General features: G+C 39.2%; 1 protein-coding gene across 4 annotated transcripts in view; it reads left to right on the top strand.

The window, feature by feature from the left end:
- The window catches only part of gabra6b (gamma-aminobutyric acid type A receptor subunit alpha6b), a 53,081-nt gene extending 37,933 nt beyond the window's left edge, over nucleotides 1–15,148 (top strand). For all 4 annotated transcript variants that reach the window (XM_065287579.1, XM_065287578.1, XM_065287577.1 and 1 more), the window contains one exon: nucleotides 15,010–15,148. In XM_065287579.1, coding sequence (XP_065143651.1) covers nucleotides 15,010–15,019 — 10 coding nt within the window. In that variant the 3' untranslated portion in view covers nucleotides 15,020–15,148. The remainder of the gene's footprint in view (nucleotides 1–15,009) is intronic.
- Nucleotides 15,149–24,605: the final 9,457 nt, after the last annotated feature.

Genomic DNA, 24,605 nt, shown 5'->3' with positions numbered 1-24,605 from the left:
ATGCTAAATTGAACAGCGTTACGTTTTTATGTGGGGCAATGCTCGTCTCTATCTGCATGCGCGTTTAAGGGCACTCAAAAGTGTACACACAGAGAGATGGGTTTCAAAAAAGCAAGCGAACATAAAGTCTTTCTGTTCTTTGACAGGGCACATACAAACAAAATGATCTCCACAGTATTCTTTTTCTAAAACATTTGTTTACTGTATGTTTTATGTGTATATGTATAGATTAGAGGCAAAAACCAGTCTGTGCTTATTTGGTCTTAAAGAGACAGTAATCTGAATTAACCTACTTAAAGCAACACTATGTAGTTTTTTTTACCTTTAAATAATGTCTCTAAAATTATTTCAGTGATAGAACAACTTTTAACTGGACAAATTGTACTGTTGCTGCAACCTGAGCAGCCTCCTAGCTGCTACAAGCACACTCTGAAAGTGGCGGTGCACTGAAAAAAATGATTCATTCAATTTAATCAATTTTTTTAAGGTAAGCGGTTGCAATCAATTTATTTAAGCTACATTTAAACAAAAAACATTTGTTGAACTTAATCAATTTTATTTAGTAACCCTAGTATAAAAAAGCTTAGTAATTTCTGCCATATTTAATTATGCTACATTCTCGTATATTATTTATTTATGACTGATGAAAAATTATTAATTGAATTTAATAATTTTTTTTAAGGTAAGTGGTTGCAATCAATTTATTTTAGCTACATTTAAATAAACACATTTCATTGACTAACTTTCAACATTTTTAAGGAAATTGTTTGCAATCACCAACCTTAAAAACAATATATAAAAATGACCCTTAAATGGCTTTGCAAATACACCAAGTGGTAAGTTTAATGTTATTTTTTAATGTCAGCAAATGTACAATAACTATTTATTTGTGTGTACAAGTGTTTAAAACAAGTGCTCACTGCACATTCACAAAATATAAAATAAAAACAACACAGATGGAAAGAGGCCACAATGTTTGTGAATCAATAAAACAGCACAAAAGTCAAAAACAGTAGTGCTGACTTCACACATTGCACAATAATTATTTAAAAAAAAGTGTTACATTTTTACAGACAACAGTTATGAATCATTAAAAGCATTATTAAAATGTTTAAAACTATGGATTCCCAGGTCTTAAATGATAAACAGAGTAGACTGTAACATCTGGACTAACATTTCATGCTGAGCATGCACATACATGTCTGCTACAAAATTTCAGTATTAAAGGTGCAGTGTGAAATTTTTAGAAGGATCTTTTGACAGAAATGCAAAATAATATACAAAACTATATTATCAGGGGTGTATAAAGACCTTTCATAATGAACCGTTATGTGTTTATTGCCTTAGAACAAGACCTTTTCATCTACATACACCGAGGGTCCCCTTACATGGAAGTCGCCATTTTGTGCTGCCATTTTTTTACAGAAGCCCTTAACGGACAATTTTTTGCTAAGTTGTCTCCAACGATGACATGTTTGTCCTTCTCTATGTGTTTCAAAAGCGAGGAGTGAGCCGTGGACTAAGCCGTTGGTTGCAACTTGCAACCTCACCACTAGATGCCGCTAAAATGTACACACTGCACCTTTAAAACGTTTTTCAGTCCTTGAATTTTTGGGGAGAGCTTTAGAATCCATCTGCATAATGAATTTCTGAAAAATTTCAAAAAAGTAGTATTTTAGTTCTTTGGGGTACGCCAAATTAAGCACATAGATTGTACCCAGCATCAATGCAGGCTTGTGCCACAGATTTGAGCTGCTCAAGAATCATCACTCTAACAACGACTCCAATATCGTCATAGTCGCCAAGAACACCTTCTTTCTTTTTGATTACACATATGTCCATGGTGATGTTTTCCAGGTCTTTCAATAAGTCATCTTGTTGACTGTCCTACATTTAAATAAAAATAAGCTGTTATTAGAGATTGTTCTGATTCATAACACTTTGACAAGTCTACAGGCAAGGGTAATTACAAAAACTATGACACCCCTGTTGCCCATATATTATACAGTGCCCTCCATTAATATTGGGACAGAGTGCACACTTTGAGCTGTATTTAGAGGGTAAACTCAGAGAAAGCAAAAACATAGTGGAACTGCAGGTAAGCACTGCAGCTTTTAAATTTGGTCAATAGACCTTTTGCGAGTCGACGTCACAGTTATGTCACGCGCATGTGGTGGCAGAAAAACAGTGGAAATGAATGAGACACGAGTGAAACGAACAATATAACTCACTAGAAAATGTTTTGTTGTGCTGTTGAGTGTCAGAATAGGAATGCCAAAATAGATGACCTTCATTTTTATAGTATATCGTCGTCGAAGACACCATTTGAAGATAAACGTAGGTGTTTATGATTGCAATAAAAGCCCTCAACCGGACAGACTGGAGTGATGAAATCATCAGAAAATCTTTTAATTATTTGAATAGAAAATAATTAGAGAAGATATCCGGTGTTCTGTCGAAGTCTGATCCCTCTATGTGTTTCTTATAGCGTTTTCATCACGTTACGTTTATAATTTATTTAGAAAGATTAAAGATTTTAAGTAGTTCATAATATCAATAATATTACCATTTTTTAAAGTTTTCGTATTTTTTTTTCATTTTCTATTACTTCTTTTTAATGTCTTCTTCCTGTTTGTTCTAAATTATGATGTTTACTAATAAATATATAAACATAGCACACACACACACACACACACACACACACACACACACACACACACACACACACACACACACACACACACACACACACACACACACACGATGTAAAGTGTTAATAATATATAAACAGGCCTATACAAATTAATTTGTATGTAAACATAATAGTTTTAGATCAAACACGTAGGATAAAAATATAAGGAAGAAATTGAAAATGATTAAATGTTTAATAAATTATATTATACAGAATACATGATAGTATTGCTCTTATAAGTACTTCAGAGATTCATACTGTAAAAATAATTGATTTACCAATAAAGAACAATACATATACATTACATACATGCAAGCATATCAGTGGCCAAGCCATTAAAACTTTTAATTTATTTAAAAAATAAACGTAACTTGGTGAAAACGTTATAAGAAACATTACACTTAAGAGAAATATAGGGGAAACAGACTTCTACAGAACACCGGATCCTTAAAAATCACAGTTTAATGCTAAAACACTTCACACAGCTATTGAGAAGCATTCACTTTCTGCCACCAGTTGGGCTCCGCCCACAAAAAACGTCATCTCTGTTTGCAAACACGCAAAAGGTCTATTGATAACTAATTTATCGTGACGTGAATATTAAAACACGTTATGAGATATCGCCACTGATATATTTATAAGCAGCATGCAAAAACAGCTCTCTGACACTTTTAAAAAACTTTTATATAGTACTGGCAAGCACAAAGTCTAATAATAAGCGAGTTAATAACAGACAAGGCCAACATCAGAGCCAGGGAATTCCTGTCAGAGATGTAGCCCAGAGAGGGCGGTGGTCAGCGGGGCGAGTAAACACTGACGTCCGCTCTCATGGTTCTCACGTACCAAAGCTTCCTTAAGCAAACGTTCAAACAGGCGCTCTCTTAACTTATCGACTGCATATTTGAATATTATACATATATATTCTCGACTGAACTAATCTTAAAACTACATCTTGTGACAAAGAAACGCTAATATTAAGAAACGGCTTGTTATGAGATTCAAAACAGCCGAGTGAAATCCGTGGCGGAAGAAAGTAGCTCCCAAACAAAGTGGCTTTTAAAATAACTCTGTTGTTGTTTTCTAGTTTTCGTTTTTCAAACGTGTGCCGTCGAACTGTTGTATAAAAGCAATTTCGCTCTCGGAGTCGTGTGATATTTGGTTAACTTATATCGTCACGGCTGGGATTGCCTCCGGCACTCTGCCTGGAGGAGCTATCTTATAAACGGCGTATTTTAAGTATATAAAAATATTCACGGTAAAAAAAAAAGGTGCTGTATTACATGAAATATTACTTACTGTGCAAATAGACCGACTGAGCAAAACTCCGGGGCTGAAATACCCCGTCTTCCTTTCCCACCGTCACCGTGAACCTGACTAGAAACTCATTTTAGCACCAGGGAAAATGTGCATTTGTGCGCATGCGCAAAGAACCAAACTATTTTTTTAAACTGAATTTAATAAATTATAATGACTTGGATTTAAAGCACATATAATTCGCTTAAAACCTATTAATATATACTAATTAAAATCAAAAACTTAAATAAAATAATTAAAACTAGCTAAATTGAATTATGCTTCATTTAATTGGGGCCATAACCATTTTTTTCAGTGTGGAGGGTAAGAAACACAGCCCCGCCCCTCCCCCTGCCTGCAGAAGAGTGTCTGATACCAGGCACTGTTGTGCATTTCAACCACATGGGGGAGCTGTAAGTCATTTTTACATGGAAACTACATAGTATTGCTTTAAGTCTATGTCATTGATGTTAATCAAACAACCCCAGACAAAGAGAAAATCACTTCTGTAAGTTAGCTCTAAAAAAAATAATCAAATTTAACACATACAATAAAGTGTTAAGATTCATTTGATTTGATTTCTGTAACTAATGCTAATTTTAGATTAATGTGCAACGTTGTTCTTTTTATAAATGTTTGTAATTTCTTTATTTATTATTAGAATAGATTTATTTATTATGTGACCCGTCACATCCCTACAAAAATCACATATATCTTAGCAGAAAGTTGAAATTGTTGCATTTACTTCACACAAGCACAGCCATGTCCCCTGTTGCCATGGGAACGTTATGAAACGACGTGATTATGTGACGTGAAAATCATTAAAAAGCTGCAAAAGCTGCAAACTGTTTTGGCAAGTTCCCGCAGTTTTTGCAGGTTCCCGCAATTTCATTGCATAAAATTACATAAATATCCCGCATATTCCATCGCATTTTTTAAGATAATGTGCCGCAAGATCAAGTATTTTTGCCTGTAACTATCAAACAAACAAAAAATCGTTTCTTTGGAAGGAATTATATTTGACTGTTGAATTATTAGAAAATAATGCACACCCAAGGTAGTAATATGGCGCGAAGTGGAGTGCCGTTACACCGCAGGTGTGCATTATTTTCTAATAATTCAAAGGACCAGAGTCAATTATTCCACTTATGCCATGGTTACCACAGACATTGCTCTGGAGGTTATTTTAAGACATTTGACCGGTCAGGTGTGCATTTATCCAAAATAATGCATAACGCTTAGGTTACTCACGTAACCCCGGTTCCCTGAAATAACGGGAACGAAGCATTGCGTCAGTTAGCTGACGCTATGGGGGAAACTCCTGTTTACTCCGTGACTGAAGCCTATTGGTTAACGTCTGTACAAAGTACAGACCAATGACGTTTGAACCCGCGCGCGGGAGGAACGCGTCCTTATATAAGCGCGGTTCAATCGTCAGGAGCTCATTATATTCGACTGAAGCGCGCAGCCGAATAACACTCGCTGCGTAGACGTTTGTAGCACGGCAAGAGACGCAATGCTTCGTTCCCGTTATTTCAGGGAACCGGGGTTACGTGAGTAACCTAAGCGTTCCCTTTCAATACGGTTCACTTCGCATTGCGTCAGTTAGCTGACGCTATGGGGGAACGTAATCCCATCACGCCGTGCATACACAACGTACTGAAGTGCCTTACCGGAGAGACACTGCGTGTGGCCCTATACCCGGCATATTCACAGCTTAAAAAGCAAATGAGTAAGCACCATATAAATTGTTGACGCGCACACGGTGGGGTTTTAAACGCACCGGGGGCACATAACATAGCACAAGACGGCGAGGTACCGAGCGCGCCGCGGCTGTGCGAGATAAGTAAATTCAGAGTCACGTTGGTGAGCTCGCTGAGCGCACCGTGGTGTACACATAAAACGCATGAGCGTGCATGATTGAGCCGAGAGAACCTGCGCTCGTAGGGCAGGGACGTCTAAGCTGTACAATCTGACAACGTAGACGGCGAAGACCAGCCGGCCGCGTAGCAGATATCAAATATAGATATAGATACCCCTGTAGACCAAGTTCATGAAGAAGCCAAACTCGCAGAGAGTGGGCTCTATATAGGACATAGCTCATAGAGGGGCGTGAGCCAGTGCGATGGTTTCAACGATCCATCTAAATAACCACTGTTAGCAACAGACATACGTAGTGAGTGATCTGCGAAGCTCACGAACGGCCGATCTGACTATAATATGCGGCAGAACGGTTCGTAGCGTGGGATTATACAGATACCACAATAGTGTGAACCCAGGTGCACCCTCGAGCGCATCGGGATGCATATAGGTAGTATTATAGTGCACAGATCGGTGAGCTTTCCAAGCGCGCCGTAAATGTGTATTGACTATAAATTGCACGGGCACAGGTGAACACTTGAATACATCATGAATGCATATAGATGAATCAGAGTGTTATAATGCACAGGCCGGCAAGATTCTCGAGCGCGCCGTCATGTGTTCTGATAATAAATTGTGCGCACACGGGTGAACTCTTCAGTGCACCGTGAATGCGTATAGATAAATCAGTGCACAGAACGCGCCGTGAATGTGTAGAAATATGATTGATGAACGTAACGGTGGGCACCCAACGCACCGTGAACGTACACAGATGAACAACAATGTATGTGTCACAAATCATAACACAGCTGTGTATACAGGTGAGCTTTCCCAAGCGCATCTTATTGTATACCAAAATGTTATAGCGTGTACATGTGAGCTTCTCTAAGCGCACGGTGGACGCATATAATTAAAAACCATATCGTGCATACAGGTGAGCTAATGGGCGCACTTTTAATGCAACAAACCTCAGTAGTGCGAAGCAGGGATGTCGAAGCTGTAAACTGACAACGTGGACGGCGAGGACCAGCCGGCCGTGTCACAATTGTCAAATGAGAAACCTCTAAGACCATGCCCATGCTCTAAGACAAGTGAGCATAATTGTCACGGAAGGTGATAACGTCAACGATCCATAAATAGCCTGTATTGACAGGTGCTCTAGTGAGTGATCTGTGACGCAGATGAACAGCTGATCGTCTGATGTACGTCAGACGTATGTGTCATCCAGGACCTTGGACAGTTCCAGAGCGCTGTGCCTCGGGCACCGTCCGCATCTGAGAAATGACAGGCTTATGAATAAAGTGAATGGCCAGCCGTAAAAGCATGGTTCGCTGTTACCGCCGCCGTCCGCATCTGAGAGATGACAGGCTTGTGAATTAAATGAATGGTCGGTCGTAAAAGCGTGGTTCGCTGTTATCACGGCCACATAGATATAGGTAGGGGAGAGAGCCGCCGTGCCTCTGTAGTGAGGAGAAAAGTGTTCCACCCACGATTCGCGGGGGGTATTGACTTTCAAATGTCACTAGACAGAATGGATCAGACTTTGCATAAGGACGCCTCGTGAAAGGGGTCCTAGCAGCTTGTGTCAATGTGTCATAAGGCACGTAATGTAGGTCGTGTCCCACGGATGCCATCTCCGCACGCCCATCGTAATGGGTTAATATTGGTAGTTTAAGCATGAGATGCGTATCACTCTGATTGAACATAGCTTATAAAGCGATGCAATGAGTTTATAAAGGAGATGACTCGTCAGCTTGTTCAGGGGGCGAGATCTCAGTCTGGTTCGGTAAATAATGAAACCACCGTAGATTGCCCGACCGCATTATCACAATAACACGGTCGAGCGTGCTGCAGTGCTAAATCATCCTCTTAATGTACCGTATTCACAGTACAAGGTGATTTATATGAGACAAACGGCGTTCCACGCGCCGAAGGCTGATTGCCGTCGTAAAGCGTGTTCAATCCACAGCAAATGCTGGGCTAGCTCGTAATGACAGCACTTCATGCAGCAGTGTGTAACTTAAGCAAGCTTCCCGGCCGTCAGCTCGGGGCGGGACCTTTGCTTAGTCAAACTGAAGTGGACTTATGAACAATGCCACGATATTCAGCTTTCTGAGGCTCGTTAGAGGGGTACGTGCGCCCGTCTTAAACGAGATGCCGCGCGCGTCTGACTGTGCGCGCGCTTTAAGCTTTGAAACTTATTGTGGCGGGTAGCAAGCTCACTTGAGGTTGATATTACCCTTAATATCCGAGTATTGGAGCGGAGGTGTGAGCGTCTTCGGATCCGCTAATATAAATCAGCTATATGGCCGAAAAACGTCATAAACCGCTTGGCTGTAAGCCTTTGAGTGGCCGTCCGGAGAGGGCGCGATTCAAACGCTTGGAGCCATGCAAAAGTCTGAGGCTGTCCTTCCTCTAGGAAGAGAGAATAACAGCCGTAAGGCCGTGCTCGTTTGCGCCATCAGCATCGTAGCGGAGAAACTGAGGTGGGCTGCGAGCGAATTTGGCAGAAAGGTGTTAGAGACACCGTACAGTCGTGGGGTGTCAATACACAGTATATGGCCAAACCGGGGTTTTTTCGGCTAGCGTCGATAGAATTATGGACAGCGGGCCGTGTGTGCGTATTACTGATTGCTTGTCAGTAAGGCGATAAAGTGTTTAGAGACACCGTACAACCGTGGATGTCAATACACAGTATAGTAAGCACGGAAATTACTCTTTTTAGAGGAATTAAATACCGTTCGCCACTATAGTGAGGTCGCATAGCCGACAGTATTACACAGTATGTTTGGATAAACAGCACACAGAAAACATTTCAGGGCAGTCCAGCCGAGGCGCGACATAACCCCTTTTTCCCAGACAGTTTCGTTCTCTGTTGATGCAGCTATGCTGCGGAGACCAGAGCTCAGCCGTTCAGGTGCACAAGCCTCAGTAGTGACGGTGACCGAACGGCTCACGGAGCAGGGTAGTATGTCTAGGTAGTTTAATGTCAGACTGAACCCATCGCAGAGAGGAAGTCTGCCGCGAGGCCCGCGGTTTTGCCGTTTATTAAAAGGGCAGAAAAACCGGGTATATATATATAAGAATGTACCAATATTCAGCGCACTGATATAGGACGGGACTGAATAAAGGGAGGTATTCCGGCCTCAGTATATTATAAACAAATTCGTTCTGCCTCTGATTCCGTCTAAACCAGAGAGAAATTACCAGGCAGACGAAAAATGAGCTATCTGAAGTGAGATCGGCTCAGGCCAGTAAAGCTCTATAATAAGTGTTTTAGCGCTCCAATAGAGGCGTGTCCGCCTTATCGAGCAGACGAATGAGATCGTGCCGCTCCAGGAGGGGAGGGGCATGAAGCTCTCTTATAATGAGTGTTCTTGGTGCTCCAATAGCGGCGAATCGGCCCTATCGAGCAGACGAATGAGATCGCGCCGCTCCAGGAGGGGAGGGGCATGAAGCTCTGTAATCGTTGAACACTGGACAGCTGCATTTAGAGGCAGCGAGCCGTAATACCGCGTGCTAGCTAAGCCGTTAAGAGACCTCACCACTGTGGGGAAAGGAGCGAGGGACTCCGCGAGCGTGGAGCACGAGTGGCTGTGCTATGACAGAGACAGGGGCAGACCGCCCGTGTTTGCTTGTCGTATGCATCTATCCAGGTCTACGGTTCCCCGCTTGTTCATCTCAACAAGAGAGGAACGGCAGAGGGGAGCAGCAACACAAACAGAACAGCCATGCGTCGTGACGGTATCACCCGATGCACTCGGGGGATTCATATATGTGCCAGAGATCTCGCCACTGAATGTAAGAGGAGCGAAGGGACTCTGTAAGCATGAACGGTTGCGGTGTGACAGAACACAGGGGAGGTTAGTCCGTGTGTGCTATGCATCCATCTAGTCTCATGGCTCGCCGTGTGTTCATCCCGGCGAGAGAGGAACAGCAGGGGGAGCACGAAACATGGATAAGACAACCAAAGCATAAGCGCGGTCCCGGCGTGGGAGGTGCCAGACCGGTAACGCGCTCGGAGGAAATTCATAGCAGAGAGGCTCACCGAGCCGCTGTGCTGGACGCTATTACAACAGCGCCTGCTCTTTTAGCTTATAGCCTTTATATTAAAAATATTGATCTTACCGGGCGGCCGCAGGGGAGACCTCGTCAGGCGTGTGTCCGCTGCACAGGGCTCAAACCACGGCAAGCGAAGGCTATCTTCGGTTCTCGGCCGGAAAGCGGCAGGGGAAGACGCTAGACCTGGACTCTGCTATCTTCGGTTCTCAGCCGGAAAACGGCAGGGGAAGACGCTAGGCCTGGACTCCGCTGCAGGGCTTTTGTCAACGGCGAGGTAAGGCTTCTTCTTTTTCTTCGGAGCAGTGAGAGGTTCGCGCTGAAGGAGAAAATAATGAGCTCCTGACGATTGAACCGCGCTTATATAAGGACGCGTTCCTCCCGCGCGCGGGTTCAAACGTCATTGGTCTGTACTTTGTACAGACGTTAACCAATAGGCTTCAGTCACGGAGTAAACAGGAGTTTCCCCCATAGCGTCAGCTAACTGACGCAATGCGAAGTGAACCGTATTGAAAGGGAACTGTGAAACATTTCTCAACCAATCACAATAAAGCATTCAAGGTATAAATCGTGAAAATGCCTCTGGAATTAATTTAAAAAATATATTTGCGTTTGAACACAGATGTTCTGTTTAAAGTGTTTGTTTTACATTAACACCCTGCTAGTTACTGTAACTATGGCTCATACATTTAATTGGCACAACATGTCCCTACTGCATAATTGGGTGAGAAAGGATATAACACAATCTCTGTTGTTATTTACCATCACACTGTTGTTATTTTACTTTGTTGAAGCACTCAAATGTTATAGGATCTTTAATGCTGCCGACTAACCAGTTCAAAACTAATTTGCTATAACATATAATATTAAATTCATTTTATGTAAACTGACAACAGAATCAGAGAATTGGAGTGTTTTCCAATCATTTAAATCCTAAAACTAGTCTAGGGTACCTTATCCTGATATATTTTATTGCTGACAAATGAGTAATACTTCATTATTCACAAGAAATATTGCATAATGTTAAATGACCTGCAACGTCCTTAATGTAAAACATTCACGTTTTCATTCAACAATTTAAACATGGATACTATGTTACCCTATCTCTCCTTATGCTACCCTTCAATTTTTAAATCAAGAAGAAAAATAGAAGGAAGGAATAAAGGCTGAATGGTTCTGCTACGGGACAAAAGGTACATATGAGATATGTCCCCTTTTCTCTCTTTATCTCTCTCTCACTCTTTCTCTCTCTCTCTCTCTCTCACACACACACACATACATGCACACACATCCCAACACAGCCAATGTGCATTCCTAATGTCTGGACCTGAATGGAGCTATTCATTACTGTAAAAACCACCACCGGGTCAGTAGCACCTACTATGATTTCTTTGTCAGACACACACCATCAGACTGTGTGTACACGTGTGTGTCTACATTCACAGAAACTACCTGCGGGGGATAAGCTCTTCACTTTATTGCCCACTGGAGTGCGTGATAGGAGACGAAACGTTTCTCTCATAAATCAAAGGCATTAAATGTCAGCACAGCCTCAATTCCCTCATTTTCCCATCTTTACGCAGGCCATTGCCATAACTTTCGTGTAATGATCATTCACTTACTACCTCTCTAAAATATGTCAGGAAATGTAGGATGTCTCCTAGGCAGACATCTAAATATATATTCTTATGGATTCATATAGTTACATTATTTATATCTATCTATCTATCTATCTATCTATCTATCTATCTATCTATCTATCTATCTATCTATCTATCTATCTGGTGAGACACAATATAAAGTTACTTTTTGGTGTTTTTTCTTTTTTTTATGAAAGATAAAAAAGATAAACAGTACAGATTTATTTCCATATCATGTTTGCTTATATTTACAAAGGGTGCCACTAATTAAATCCGTGAGGTAGCATTTAAAAAACAAACATCTAAAAATAAATGCAAAACAATCAGCTTACTTACCAGGCTACCAGGCACTGGACTATACGTTGCGTTTATTTAGAAAATGATTTCACAATAACCATGCCCAAGATGCCGAAGAACAATAGCACAGAACAGCATGCTGAATAGGTGTCCGTACATGTTAAAGTAACATTACCATTTATTCACCGAACACAATAGCATATTGAACATACAGTACCTGGGAGGCTGAATAGGCTAAATTAACACGACAAGCCAAATCAAGTTCAAAAAGGTCCAGAAGTCATTCCACATCACTGAATCCATTGAATTACATAAATACAGGAGCAGCATAGAGCGGACTCTCGCGGCTTTAGACGGTAATGGTTTCTCTTGGTTTATATGAATTCATGTTGACGTGTAATGCAGAGTAGCGACTGCACGATTTTAGCCATGATTTTGACTCGCCGACAGGTTTTGACAAATCGCCGAAATCACAGCCAAATCGATGCTCATGCACGCGAGAGACAATCACACAGTGTGAATGAACAAAGACGCGTTCTGAGAGAATCGCAAAATCATGCCGTTTGAAATGTGTTTTGACTGAAAATAACATTGGCGATGACCTACAGCCAATGAGAGGGCATCATACAGGGCAGCTGGAAGTTCGGGGAGGAGTTATGAAGGTACAGCGCATAATATCAGCAAGCATGGATTTGGTTAAGAAAAGGGCTTCTTTTCTTTTTATTTTCGCTACAAATGAGCGCACATGCAATTTGTATGGCAAGCTTCTTGCGGGCTACCATTTTTAATAATAATCCGCAGTGTCACGTGAGAACTCCGGTCTTGCACGTGCGTCCTCGCGTTGTTTCCTTGTCACTTCTCGCGTGCATTTGGCTGTGAAACGTAGTTTGCGGACCTAGACAAAGTTGTCGGTAATTCTTCCTATGTTGAAGTCATGCCGTAAAAAACCCTCTGTCGCCGATCCGATGTGCAGTGTAAAAAAGCAGCAACTGCATGCTACCCCAGATAGTCACGCAGTATGAACACATCTGTGTCCCAACTAGTTTGAAAATAATGCAGTCTGAACTCAGCATAAGTCGCACCTGACTAGAAGTCGCAGGAGCAGCCAAACTATGAAAAAAAGTGCAACTTATAGTCCAGAAAATATCAGTCCTTTAATTTTTGTGTTGCTGACAATGCACCTAGACATTCATTTTCAGACCAGCATTCCCCTGGGCGCAAATGCATTTGCTATTTAAACAACGTGGCTCAAGACGTGAAAGTGATAACTTCGTCGGGTTGAAAGTAGCAAAAACATTTGCGCCGCATGTATAAAGTCCCACAATTTATAATGATGTCACACAGCTAATCTTGCCACTTTATTTGCCCCATCTGTTTTAATATCGTATGTCTGATTTGATTGTTATGAATTTTATGCCTTATGTATTATAATTGTTACAGTGTGCAGCAGGGCCGGAGTGGGACTCATTTTCAGCCCTGGAGTTTTATGCCTTAGACCGGCCCACTTTAGTTCATGACCTGACTATATTAAAATAATATCATTCTCAGTATGTATAAGTATGCAATAGTGCACTGTTCTCTGCAGCCTTGCAATTCATTGTATTTTTCACTTCTAATTCAATGCAAATACAGTAGTAGCCTAAACAATTATAATTTTTGCCATAATCGTGCAACCCTACTGTATTTTAATGTTATTCAAAAACTACTGATAGAGAACAAATGTGCTTGTCTTTTCCCCTATATTTCTATTTTTATTTAAATGCTGGGTCTTGAGATTACCTGTTGGGTTAAAAAAGTTTGGAAACCCCTGATATGCAATAGACAAGCAAGATTTATCAAGTATGCAGGGGAAACCGATGGAAAAATAAAAATCCATATCTTAATTTTTTAGTACTTATGTATATTGATAAATAATTTAAGGAAGGCATACTTTGTGTCAAAAATAACAAATATATAATGGACTTTCAAAGTTTTGTTTTACATTAATACTGGTGAGTTTTGCATCAAATAGATGATAATGTTATTGTTATGTTAGAGATAATGCCTATGACTTAGATTTAAAAATACGATTTGTAAATTATTTTCCTTTTAGGGACCGTTCGTATCAAGTCGCGTTCAAGTTAATTCTAGGTCATGCGCTGCAAGCGCACTCATAGCCCACATCTGAAACAAAACTCGTGTTCATACTTCACAAGCGATCGCAAAGAACGTGGCCAAAAAATCAGACCGGCCCACCAGGAATTCTCCCGGTCCTCCCTACAGTATGGCCAATTCGGGCCTGGTGTGCAGTGTGTAGTAGAATGAAGGTGCTGAATCAAATTACTTTGAACATATTCAATTTAAAAAAGACTGTGATTGAAAATGAAAGGAAGAAAGTGGCTGTGGTTATGTAGTCAGGTGCTTTGTTACAGTACATAATCATTTGGCTCTCAAGTCAGTTAAAGCACAGGCCTTGGAGATCCTTTATCCAAATACAAGCAACATTTCAGCTCTTTTATATCATAAAAAAAAATACAGACAGAAAGACTTGTGTATACTCTTTACAGCTTAAAAAAGGCTTGTCCGAAAGTAATACATATGCTTTTATGAACAGCTTTTCCTTTTCATAGAAATGTAGTGGCTGAAAGCTAAGCAATTCATCAGCTTTCTCACTACCTTTCATCATAGGCCATCTAAGACAACATCCTCTCCCTCTTGGACAATCTGGATCGATACAGAAACTAAATTATATTCTACCTATAAGAAAGAAAGCCTCGTTGATGCGTCTACACCTAAAAGCTGGCTTCCTTACTGACCGGTAAACTACAAATAAGGCCACGTCCATGACCTGTCAACACAAATAAGCCTGTACCTAACGTTATTCTCCCCATAAATGAGAAATCCTCTCAGGCATAAACTGGATAGACTGCTGGTGCTTTGAAGTCTGGACAATGTGATACAAAATCGATGTTGGGGGAATAAAAGTTGACAGTCAATTTGCTAATAGTCATCAGCATTGTCATTTTCAAAGCACAGTGAGCCTGACTTTGAAAAATGGAGGGGAGGAAGAAAGGTTTAAAGCCTGTGAATAAACTGTTAAACTGATTATTGGTGGATTTTGTTTTATATCCGTGATATGGCTGTTAGTGTTGCTTTCATGAATTTTGTCATCATATTTTTTTCTTTTAGGGAAGTGTGAGCCGCGCTAGAACCTGCAGAGAAACTCCAAAGACAATATGAACTGTTGCTTGGACGGATGTAGCAGTGGACTTCAAGATGGATAGATGCAATGTTTTTGTGATTGTGTACCCGTTTTCTTAACCCTCCCTCTCATCTGGCCCTGAGAGTATGTGTTGACCTTTCTGTTGGATGATACTCTCTGACTGCAGAATAACTCTGCTCTTCCCTATGGATGTTCAAGGTGCACTGACACTCGTGTAAAATAAGTACACACTCAAGATTCTCCAAACATCCAGCACAACAAAGCCTCTGCAGACTAACACAGATACATTATAAAAGAGCTGACAGTTCATTCTAGGACACAATACAAGCAGCACAACTACAACCCTCAAAGCAACTGATATTTTGAGCCTAACCTTCAAAAGAAACATCTAACAAAATATAGAAAACAAAACCATTTGTTGCCATCACTCTTCTTGGATTGCTCTCAGACATTCCTTAACTGTAAAATATGTAGGGTACAATAAACTAAAAGAAAAGTCTTTGTTGGATGAAGAAGGAGGGTGTTTGGTGATAGTTGGATCTTTAGTTTGGCATTGTACAGTAGATAACCTAACCTAACCCTAAACCCAGGGCCGGCCCTGGCCAATTTGCTGCCCTAGGCAAGATTTCACCTGGTGCCCTTTAGAATCATTTTGTTCATAAACTTACACAGAAAAAAATGCAAAGCTTTGTCTAGTTTTTCTCAATTTTGAAAATATTTTGGAAACACACGCATGCACGCACGCACACGCACACATACACACAATACCCTGTCACTCAGGCATTTGGTCTTGACATTGTCACTGAAAAGGCAGTTTAAAATATAAACCCAGAATTCAGCGAACGTCAAGAACAAGAAAACGGAAACAACAATCAGACAGAGACGCAGGATTTAAATTACGTTTCACGGACCATGTTTAAATTTCAATGTTTCTGCACAGAAATACCAACTTTGTCTGGTATTAATAAGCTGCACAGTGGCGGTGCTGAAGGCGCGTGATGGCACATATGCACAGATATTTACGTGCAATCTATTGGAAAGCGGAGGAGTCATTAGTTGGGTTAGTAAAATAACGAAATTATAGCTTTTAAATAGAAGAAAAAAGTTTTTTGTAAAGAGATATATGTTTTTAAAAGTTTAAAACACACAACCCTTCTCCAGGGGAAGTAAGCTACTTTTCTCCTTACGTGCCAACCCAGTCTCACCCCATTTCGTCAATATTTGACGACACTTGACCATTCGTCATATGTTGACGTGAAGGGTATACCTTTCGCGTCATTTTTTGACGAACTGGGGACTTCAATACTATTACGTCCGTTGCATTCTCTTTCCTATTTTATTACCATTTGCGCATCGGTTTAGGGTTAGATTTACATAATGACATCCCTACCCAAACCTAACTCTAACCCCAACGCCAGGTGACAACTGTTTCTAACCCCAACGCCAGGTGACAACTGTTTAATTTCGCGTACACTGTTTAATTTCGCGTACACTGTTTAATTTTGCGTAATCTAACCCTAAACCGACGCGCAAATGGTAATAAAATAGGAAAGAGAATGCAACGGACGTAATAGTATTGAAGTCCCCAGTTCGTCAAAAAATGTGAGACTGTGTGTCATACGTGCAACCTATCGGAAAGTGCAGATGAGTTTGGTTAGTAAAATAATGAAATTATAGATTTAAGTACAAAATAGTATTTATATAAAGAGAAATATTGAAATAAAAGTGCAAAACTCTTCTTAAGTGGAAGTAATAAAGTAAAATAACGAATAATAATTATATAATAACGAATAATAGTCTCCAATAGGTTGCACGTAAATATCTGTGCTGCCACCAGTACTCTGTCTGAGCGCGTCTTCAGCACCGCGGCCAGCACTCCAATGCGCAGCTTATTAATACCAAACAAAGTGAACAAGTTGCTATTTCTGTCTAGAAACATTGAAATTTATTTTAAACATGGTCTGTGTAACATTATGTAAATTCCGCGTCTCTGTCTGATTGTTGTTTCCGTTTTCTTGTCCTTGACCTTTGCTGAATTCTGGGTTTATATTTTAACTGCCGCTTCAGTGCAGTATAGCCACAGAGCTATTTAACAAGCACGATCTTCCGAGATTATATGCTACTAATAATTCATCAGTAACTGCTGTTTTCTTGTGCAAAATTAAATATTTATAGTTAAATGTTTATATACATATATTAAAAAAATAATAATTTGGGCGCACGGACGCCCCAAGGGGTCGGCAGCGCCCTTAGCATTTGCCTATTCCGCCTATGCCCAGGGCCGGCCCTGCCTAAACCTAACCTAACCCTAACCTTACATCGATATAGTTTGGTGCACACAGGCATAGACAAGCGTGTGTGTCATGTAACCTGTCCGTGTTGATTTCTGTTTAATTGGAGTTTGATGCCAACAGTGGGGGGAACGGACGGTGGGGGTGTTTCTTCCTATTGGGCCAATTTAATTTGATATTCTATGTACAATTATTTATTTTATTTTACTTTCTATGTTATTCAATTAATTAGCATTGCTTTGTCCTGCTGTCAGCTAATGTAGATGTGCAGACATTATGTAGACATTAATTTTGATTAAAGGTTGGTTTAGACCATTATAAATTTCCCTAGTGTGTAGAATACATGCAGGGTGTTAATGAGGTTTATTATGGATCTTTCTGATCTAGCTATAATGTCTATTTTAATAGGCTGTGCTGTTTGTGCATACTTGTAAGGTGTCAGTCTATGACATTTGTCATGTTTATGGAATACTTTCATTTTTTCCCCTAAACCCGCGGTTTCCCAGACAAGGCTTAAAGGTGCAGTGTGTAACCTATAGAAGGATCTCTTGACAAAAAATGCAATATAATATACAAAACTATATTATAAGTGGTGTATAAAGACCTTACATAATGAACCGTTATGTTTTTATCTACATACACCGGGGGTCCCCTTACATGGAAGTCGCCATTTTGTGCCGCCATGTTTCTACAGAAGCCCTTAACGAACAAATTTTTTTATTAAGTTGTCTCCGACAATGACATGTTTGTCCTCTGGCAGCTACCGTAGCTTCTCTATGCGTTTTGGTGAACGGTGGACTGAGCAATTCACTGCTAGATGCTGCAGAAATTTTACACACTGCACCTTTAATGCTAGTCATAGATTAAAACACATATGTGACCCGTCACGGAAACCAGGGACTCAAGTCGGCAGCACAAGTTTCGAGAAAATGAGAAACAAAGGTTTTTTTTCGAAATTTGTGATTTTCGTTTTATTGCAGAATCTGTTAGTTGAGATCACGAAGAAGCCTCTCCATGTTTGAGATAGCAGTTTTTGTATATTTAAAAGCGTACATTTTGCGGTTAAAATAGGCTTGTTTTTCCGGAGATTCTAGCGTGCAGCGGGGGGCGTCATTGTCCGTGTGTATATTTACATGCTGTATAAGCTTGTGTTTTCGCCTCCGCCCCCAAAGGGAACAGCGTGACTACTAAATAAGGATAGTTCGCCCAAAAATGAAAATAATGTAATTAATGACTCACCCTTATGTCGTTCTAAACTCGGAAGACCTCTGTTCATCTTCGGAACACAGTTTAAGATGTTTTATCGTTAGATTTAGTCCGGTAGCTTTCCCCTTCATTGAAAATCTATGTATGGTTTCCAAGTCCAGAAAGTTAATAAAAACATCATCAAAGTAGTCCATGTGACATCAGTGGGTCAGTAAGATTGTGTTGATGCATCGAAAATACAGTTTGGTCCAAAAATAGCAGAATTACGACTTTATTCAGCATTGTCTTCTCTTCCGGCGCGAGCGTGAAGTCACGTGACTGTAGTGACGCGCTGCCCTGTTCCTCAGACATGTTTGCTAAGTTTTTTTTTTTTTTCAAACTTATAGCCTGCGTCTCCCCAGACTGTAAAGCTCGGGCGCACAAAACAAAAGAAAAATAAAAGAAGCTGGGGCGGAACAAATAACAGTCAGCCGCATCGTACGTCAGCCGCGTCACTGACTTTATGCGGCGCCGCAGTCGGATGACGTCAAAGTACCGCGAGAGCTCTTCAAGAAATCTTACGGAGTAGTTTAATTTCGACTCGCTCTCGCGGTACTTTGACGTCATCTGTATGTCAGTTCTTGCAGCGCAGCATGAGTCCAAACACACAGAAGTTACACAGATATCGTTGTATTCTTCATATAATTGGCTACATGTTTTGTCTATCAATATTTTCCATGAAGTCATTGGCTGATGGAGGAACGAGCGAGCCATTGGTAACATCTCTAAAGGATGTCACGTTTTCGACGGCGCTGTTTGGATGATCTATTATACTACTTCCCTATTTTAAATACAAACTTTGAAGGCGGGTTCATGTGTTTAACGGAGTGTGAGCTCATATACCCTTACATGTTACGATTTAAATAGTCTTCAGATTATATATTATATTGTATTACCAGACATTCATGCGAAATCTGATGTAAACAATCTATATTTCACGGATTATACGCATTTGTGGACAAATATGGTCATTGGATAATCTGAAACAGACTGGATTCGACTTGTGATCCCCACAAAGGTAAAAGAGTCATGTTTATTTTTGCGGGTTGTCATTTGGTCATAAAATACTACATATGATGCTAGAACATCTCAAAAAGGGTTTTACAGGGGGCATGGCTTAACTAAATGAGATGTAAATGAGCCCTATTGTCTCCCCCAGCTGAAAAGAAGAGTCCCTTTCGTCTCGATTTTCTCGGTTTGAGTATTTCTGAGTTCCTATATTCAAATGGCCACAACTTCTCCAAATCTTATCAGATTTCCATGTGTTACACATCGTTGGAAAGCTTAGAAACTGCACTTTCAGAATCTGTGAATAACTCAAAATGCCCAGATCCGACTTGTGTCCCTACTTTCCGTGACTGGTCACATATTTGAGCTGTCTCAACTGAAAATAACTAGCACTGACTTAAAATATGCCTGTGCCATGGATTTGTCTTAAGATACACTCTTTAAACGAAAAAAATAATAAAAAAATAATACACCAGTGTTAGTTTAGGGACAAAACACTACATGCTTGGTCCCAGAATACACACATCTCTGTGTTATTATTGAAACAACACATTTTGTGTTACTTTTAACACAACTTGTGTTTTATTTTACACAAAATCAACACAAAATGACACATAAAATGTTAAAAGCATATCACAAAAAAAATGTGTGAAAAATTAACACATCCTTTCTTACACATCAGTAGCATCTTTTTTATAAGGCATGTTTATAAAGGTAAATGTTTATAAAATGCTAAAACACCTTAACTCTTTCCCCGCCATTGACAAGTTATCTTGTCAATTAAGAGATAGCAGTGTCGTTTTTGGCAGCCATTTTAGTTTTAGTCTTAGTCTTTGTCATGTTTATAGAATACTTTCATTTTTTCCCCTAAACCCGCGGTTTCCCAGACAAGGCTTAAAGGTGCAGTGTGTAACCTATAGAAGGATCTCTTGACAAAAAATGCAATATAATATACAAAACTATATTATAAGTGGTGTATTAAGACCTTACATAATGAACCGTTATATTTTTATTACCTTAGAATGAGATGTTTTTATCTACATACACCAGGGGTCCCCTTACATGGAAGTCGCCATTTTGTGCCGCCATGTTTCTACAGAAACCCTTAACGGACAAACCTTTTTATTAAGTTGTCTCCGACAATGACATGTTTGCAGAGTTGGGTATAACGCGTTACTGTGTAACGCATTACTGTACTCTAATTACTTTTCCTGATAACGCAGTAACGTAACGCTTTACATTTTAAATGTATGTAATTTGATTACAGTTACCAATGACAACAAAATTACGTTACTAGCGTTACAAATTAAGTGTTGAAAAATTAATTAAAATGTATTTTAAAATGACGTTTTGCCATTGCACGGCAACGTCTGCGAGCATGCGCGCAGCGTCAGTTAACGAGCATATGCTTACTCACTCGTCTGAGACGCAAGCAAATGGATGCTATGTGAGCGGTGGTTGATCCTTCAAGTGGAATACAGACAATACATGTCCAAAACCTTGGCATTTCAGAGTGGGCTTTGCGCGATGACATCTGGTCTGCTAGAAGCGGTCGTACAGGTGTGTTTTTAAATCACTAATGTACAATAAGGTTTTATTTGTTAACATTATTTAACTATGTTATTTTATCATGAGCTCAATGCGTGCACTGCATTAAGTAATCATATGTTTATTTAAACAATTACCAAAAACACTTTTAATTGTTATATTTAACGAACTAACATGAATATTAACATTCTTTAACTTGACCAAAAAGCCCTCGCGAATGCGACGACGTGTTAAAACTATAGTTTCTGTCTCCGCGACCGCGAATGAATGTAGATAGTGTAGCTTTCAAGAGAAATGCACAGACACTCGTTTAACTAAACTGCTGGCTTTATTTTAACAGAGCACCCGTAGGACGATGCTCACGCACATCCAGTCGCGCGCCCGCGCCAGAGCGTGCACAACATCATAGCCCAAAACAAAAACAAAAAACCCCTCCCCTCGTTGCACTAACCAATCACATTTCAGGGAATACATGGCAAAGAGAACAGAAACTCAGCGTTAACCCTTACAGGACAGAGTTGTAATAAACATCCAAGAACATCATTTTAAACACTGCTACAATAGATAGATAGATAGATAGATAGATAGATAGATAGATAGATAGATAGATAGATAGATAGATAGATAGATAGATGTTAATGAATGTAGAATGTTTAATGAGAAATTTTAAACATCTGTAACTTATAATAAAAGCTACAAATATTTCTGGATCACTATATGACCAGTAATTTTAGGAGGGGGCAAAATCACACCAAAAATAGCTTTAAGCATTCAAATATGCACTGTAATCATTACTGTTTTCAAATGTTACAAGAAACATTTTCACATTAACACTGCGTTTGGGTTTATCTGTCCTTGTTTCTGACAGTTTCACTTTGTAGTTTTTTACATTTGATGTTGTCAAAGTAACTTAAAAGTAAAGTAATTAGTAATTAGATTACTTTTTGCATGTAGTAATCAGTAATGTAATCAAATTACAATTTTAAAGTAGTAATTAGTAATTTGTAGTGGATTACTTTTTTTGAGTAACTTACCCAACACTGCATGTTTGTCCTGTGGCAGCTACCGTAGCTTCTCTATGCGTTTTGGTGAACGGTCGACTGAGCAATTTACTGCTAGATGCTGCAGAAATTTACACACTGCACCTTTAATGCTAGTCATAGATTAAAACACATATTTGAGCTGTCTCAACTGAAAATAACTAGCACTGACTTAAAATATGCCAGTGCCATGGATTTGTCTTAAGATACACTCTTTAAACGAAAAAATAATTAAAAAAATAATACACCAGTGTTAGTTTAGGGACAAAACACTACATGCGTTGTCCCAGAATACACACATCTCAGTGTTATTATTGAAGCAACACATTTTGTGTTACTTTTAATACAACTTGCATTTATTTTAAAACAAAATCAACTCAAAATGACCCATAAAATTTTAAAAGCATATCACAAAAAAAATGTGTGAAAAATTAACACATCCTTTCTTACACATCAGTAGCATCTTTTTTATAAGGCATGTTTATTAAAGTAAATGTTTTTAAAATGCTAAAACACCTGAACTCTTTCCCCGCCATTGACAAGTTATCTTGTCAATTAAGGGATAGCATTTGCATAAAAACGTGTTGAGTTTTTATGTTAATCTGTAATACCGCGATTATTCACTAGATGGCGCACTTACCCAATTTATAAAAAATGAAGCAAAAAATTATTTACTAATTTTAAACTCTCTGTATGTTTTGATTATCATTCTGAACTTGATCTCTAACAAAATTCCTTCGCAAAAATGCAATTATTTCACATTTTTGCTAAAAAAAATACCCATAAGAGTTTATAAGCAGAGAAAAAAATGAAGAGTTTCGTTGCAAAAACTCAGTTTTTAAAATTTTTTAAAACATGTTTATTATTATGTTATCATGTTAATATTTTGTTTATGGTGTTACTTAGCTGTATTTTTTAAGTTATGAAGGTTTAAATCAAAACAATCCAACTGCAGTTGAATTGATATTAATTGGAATGCACAACCAAAAAAAAGGAGTTATAGGATGAAAACATTTTTACAGTTTTGTTTGTTTATTGTTTGTTTGAAAGCAGAGGGTCTGTTCTTTCATTTGATATATTTGATATATATTTTATATCTTTATATATTTTAAGAAGAAAAAATTCTGGCAAATTTTCAAAAAATGGTTGTTGGGGAATGAGTTAATTAAACTAAGGCCTAGTCCTGGCTTTAGCTAAGCTTTGTCTGTAAAACCAGGCCTACATTTTACAATTTAATCAGCGTATGCACCTATAACTTGTTGCTGAGTATGTATCTCCTCTGCAAAACTTTGGAGATGCGTCAGTTGTTGACACAAACTGCTTATTAGTAATTAGACTGATATGAATGTTTGCGAGTGTATTTGCCCTTGCAATAAAAATGTGTTTTTTAAAGATAAGCTCTTCAGCACATAATCACACACAGTGTCTGTCCAAACACTAAAAGCAAAGAGTCCTCCTAAAATTGTGTTAAGTATACTATCCATGATTTTTCGTTTTTTCACTGTAGTGAAAACATGGATCATTTTCGTAAGGGAAAGGCAAACTGCCTTGGGACATCTCTGAGTACATTAGCATGTCTTAGTGTTCTTTATTCACACTTCAATGAAACGCACATAATCATGCTCTCACTCCATCATATGACCTTTCCAAGAGTCCACCAACAGTGTTTACCATATGTTTGAAAAATTGCCCCTGTTACACAAGATGCTATTGTAAATGAAGATGATTTATTTGTTGGCCTCTATTGAAGCTTATTATAAAAAGTACATTTAAATTCACCACCATCCGAGCCTCCTTTGGCAGAAAAGAGCATTTGAGATGGGTTTCCTGGCAACAGCGCACCTGCTCTGAAATGAGCTCATTTATTTATGTTGGTGTTTGAATGTTTATGCCATTTTGATTTTTTCATTAATAGGCTCAAAAAGATGTTCAGACTTGATCTTATTATGAGGTATATTGACTGCCATTTTTGCATTTTAATATCAACACTTAGTACCAGCTAGTAATTAACATCTTAATGAATTGGATTCAGATAGATCAAATAATCCAATCAATCTCGAAAAGATTAATTTCAAACTAACACATGGTGGTAAATGCAAATTTCAAGAGACACAGTCAAATGCATGCTGTTTATTGTAAATGTAAAATGTATATTCCTGTACAGAAGCATGTTAGTTCATTTTTATTACTGTTATGCTCCCTGTCTGTCCTCCATTTGCCTCCCTCTGGACTCCATTTCCCATCATCTTCCAAGCTCCTTCTCCTGTTTCATGTCTCCCATCATCCTCACCTGCCAGCTTTCAAAATCATCATCTCCACTTGAAACCTATCCTGCTTTATATTTAGTCATATCCAGTGTATGTTTCCATGCACTGTCAGAAAAAAAGGTACAAAAAAGGTAATAAACTCTATGTGTTATGTTGCTGTGGT

Source organism: Paramisgurnus dabryanus, chromosome 18, assembly GCF_030506205.2.
Source record: "Paramisgurnus dabryanus chromosome 18, PD_genome_1.1, whole genome shotgun sequence".
Classification (NCBI taxonomy): Eukaryota; Metazoa; Chordata; class Actinopteri; order Cypriniformes; family Cobitidae; genus Paramisgurnus; species Paramisgurnus dabryanus.
This window is presented reverse-complemented; position numbering and strand designations above follow the sequence as displayed.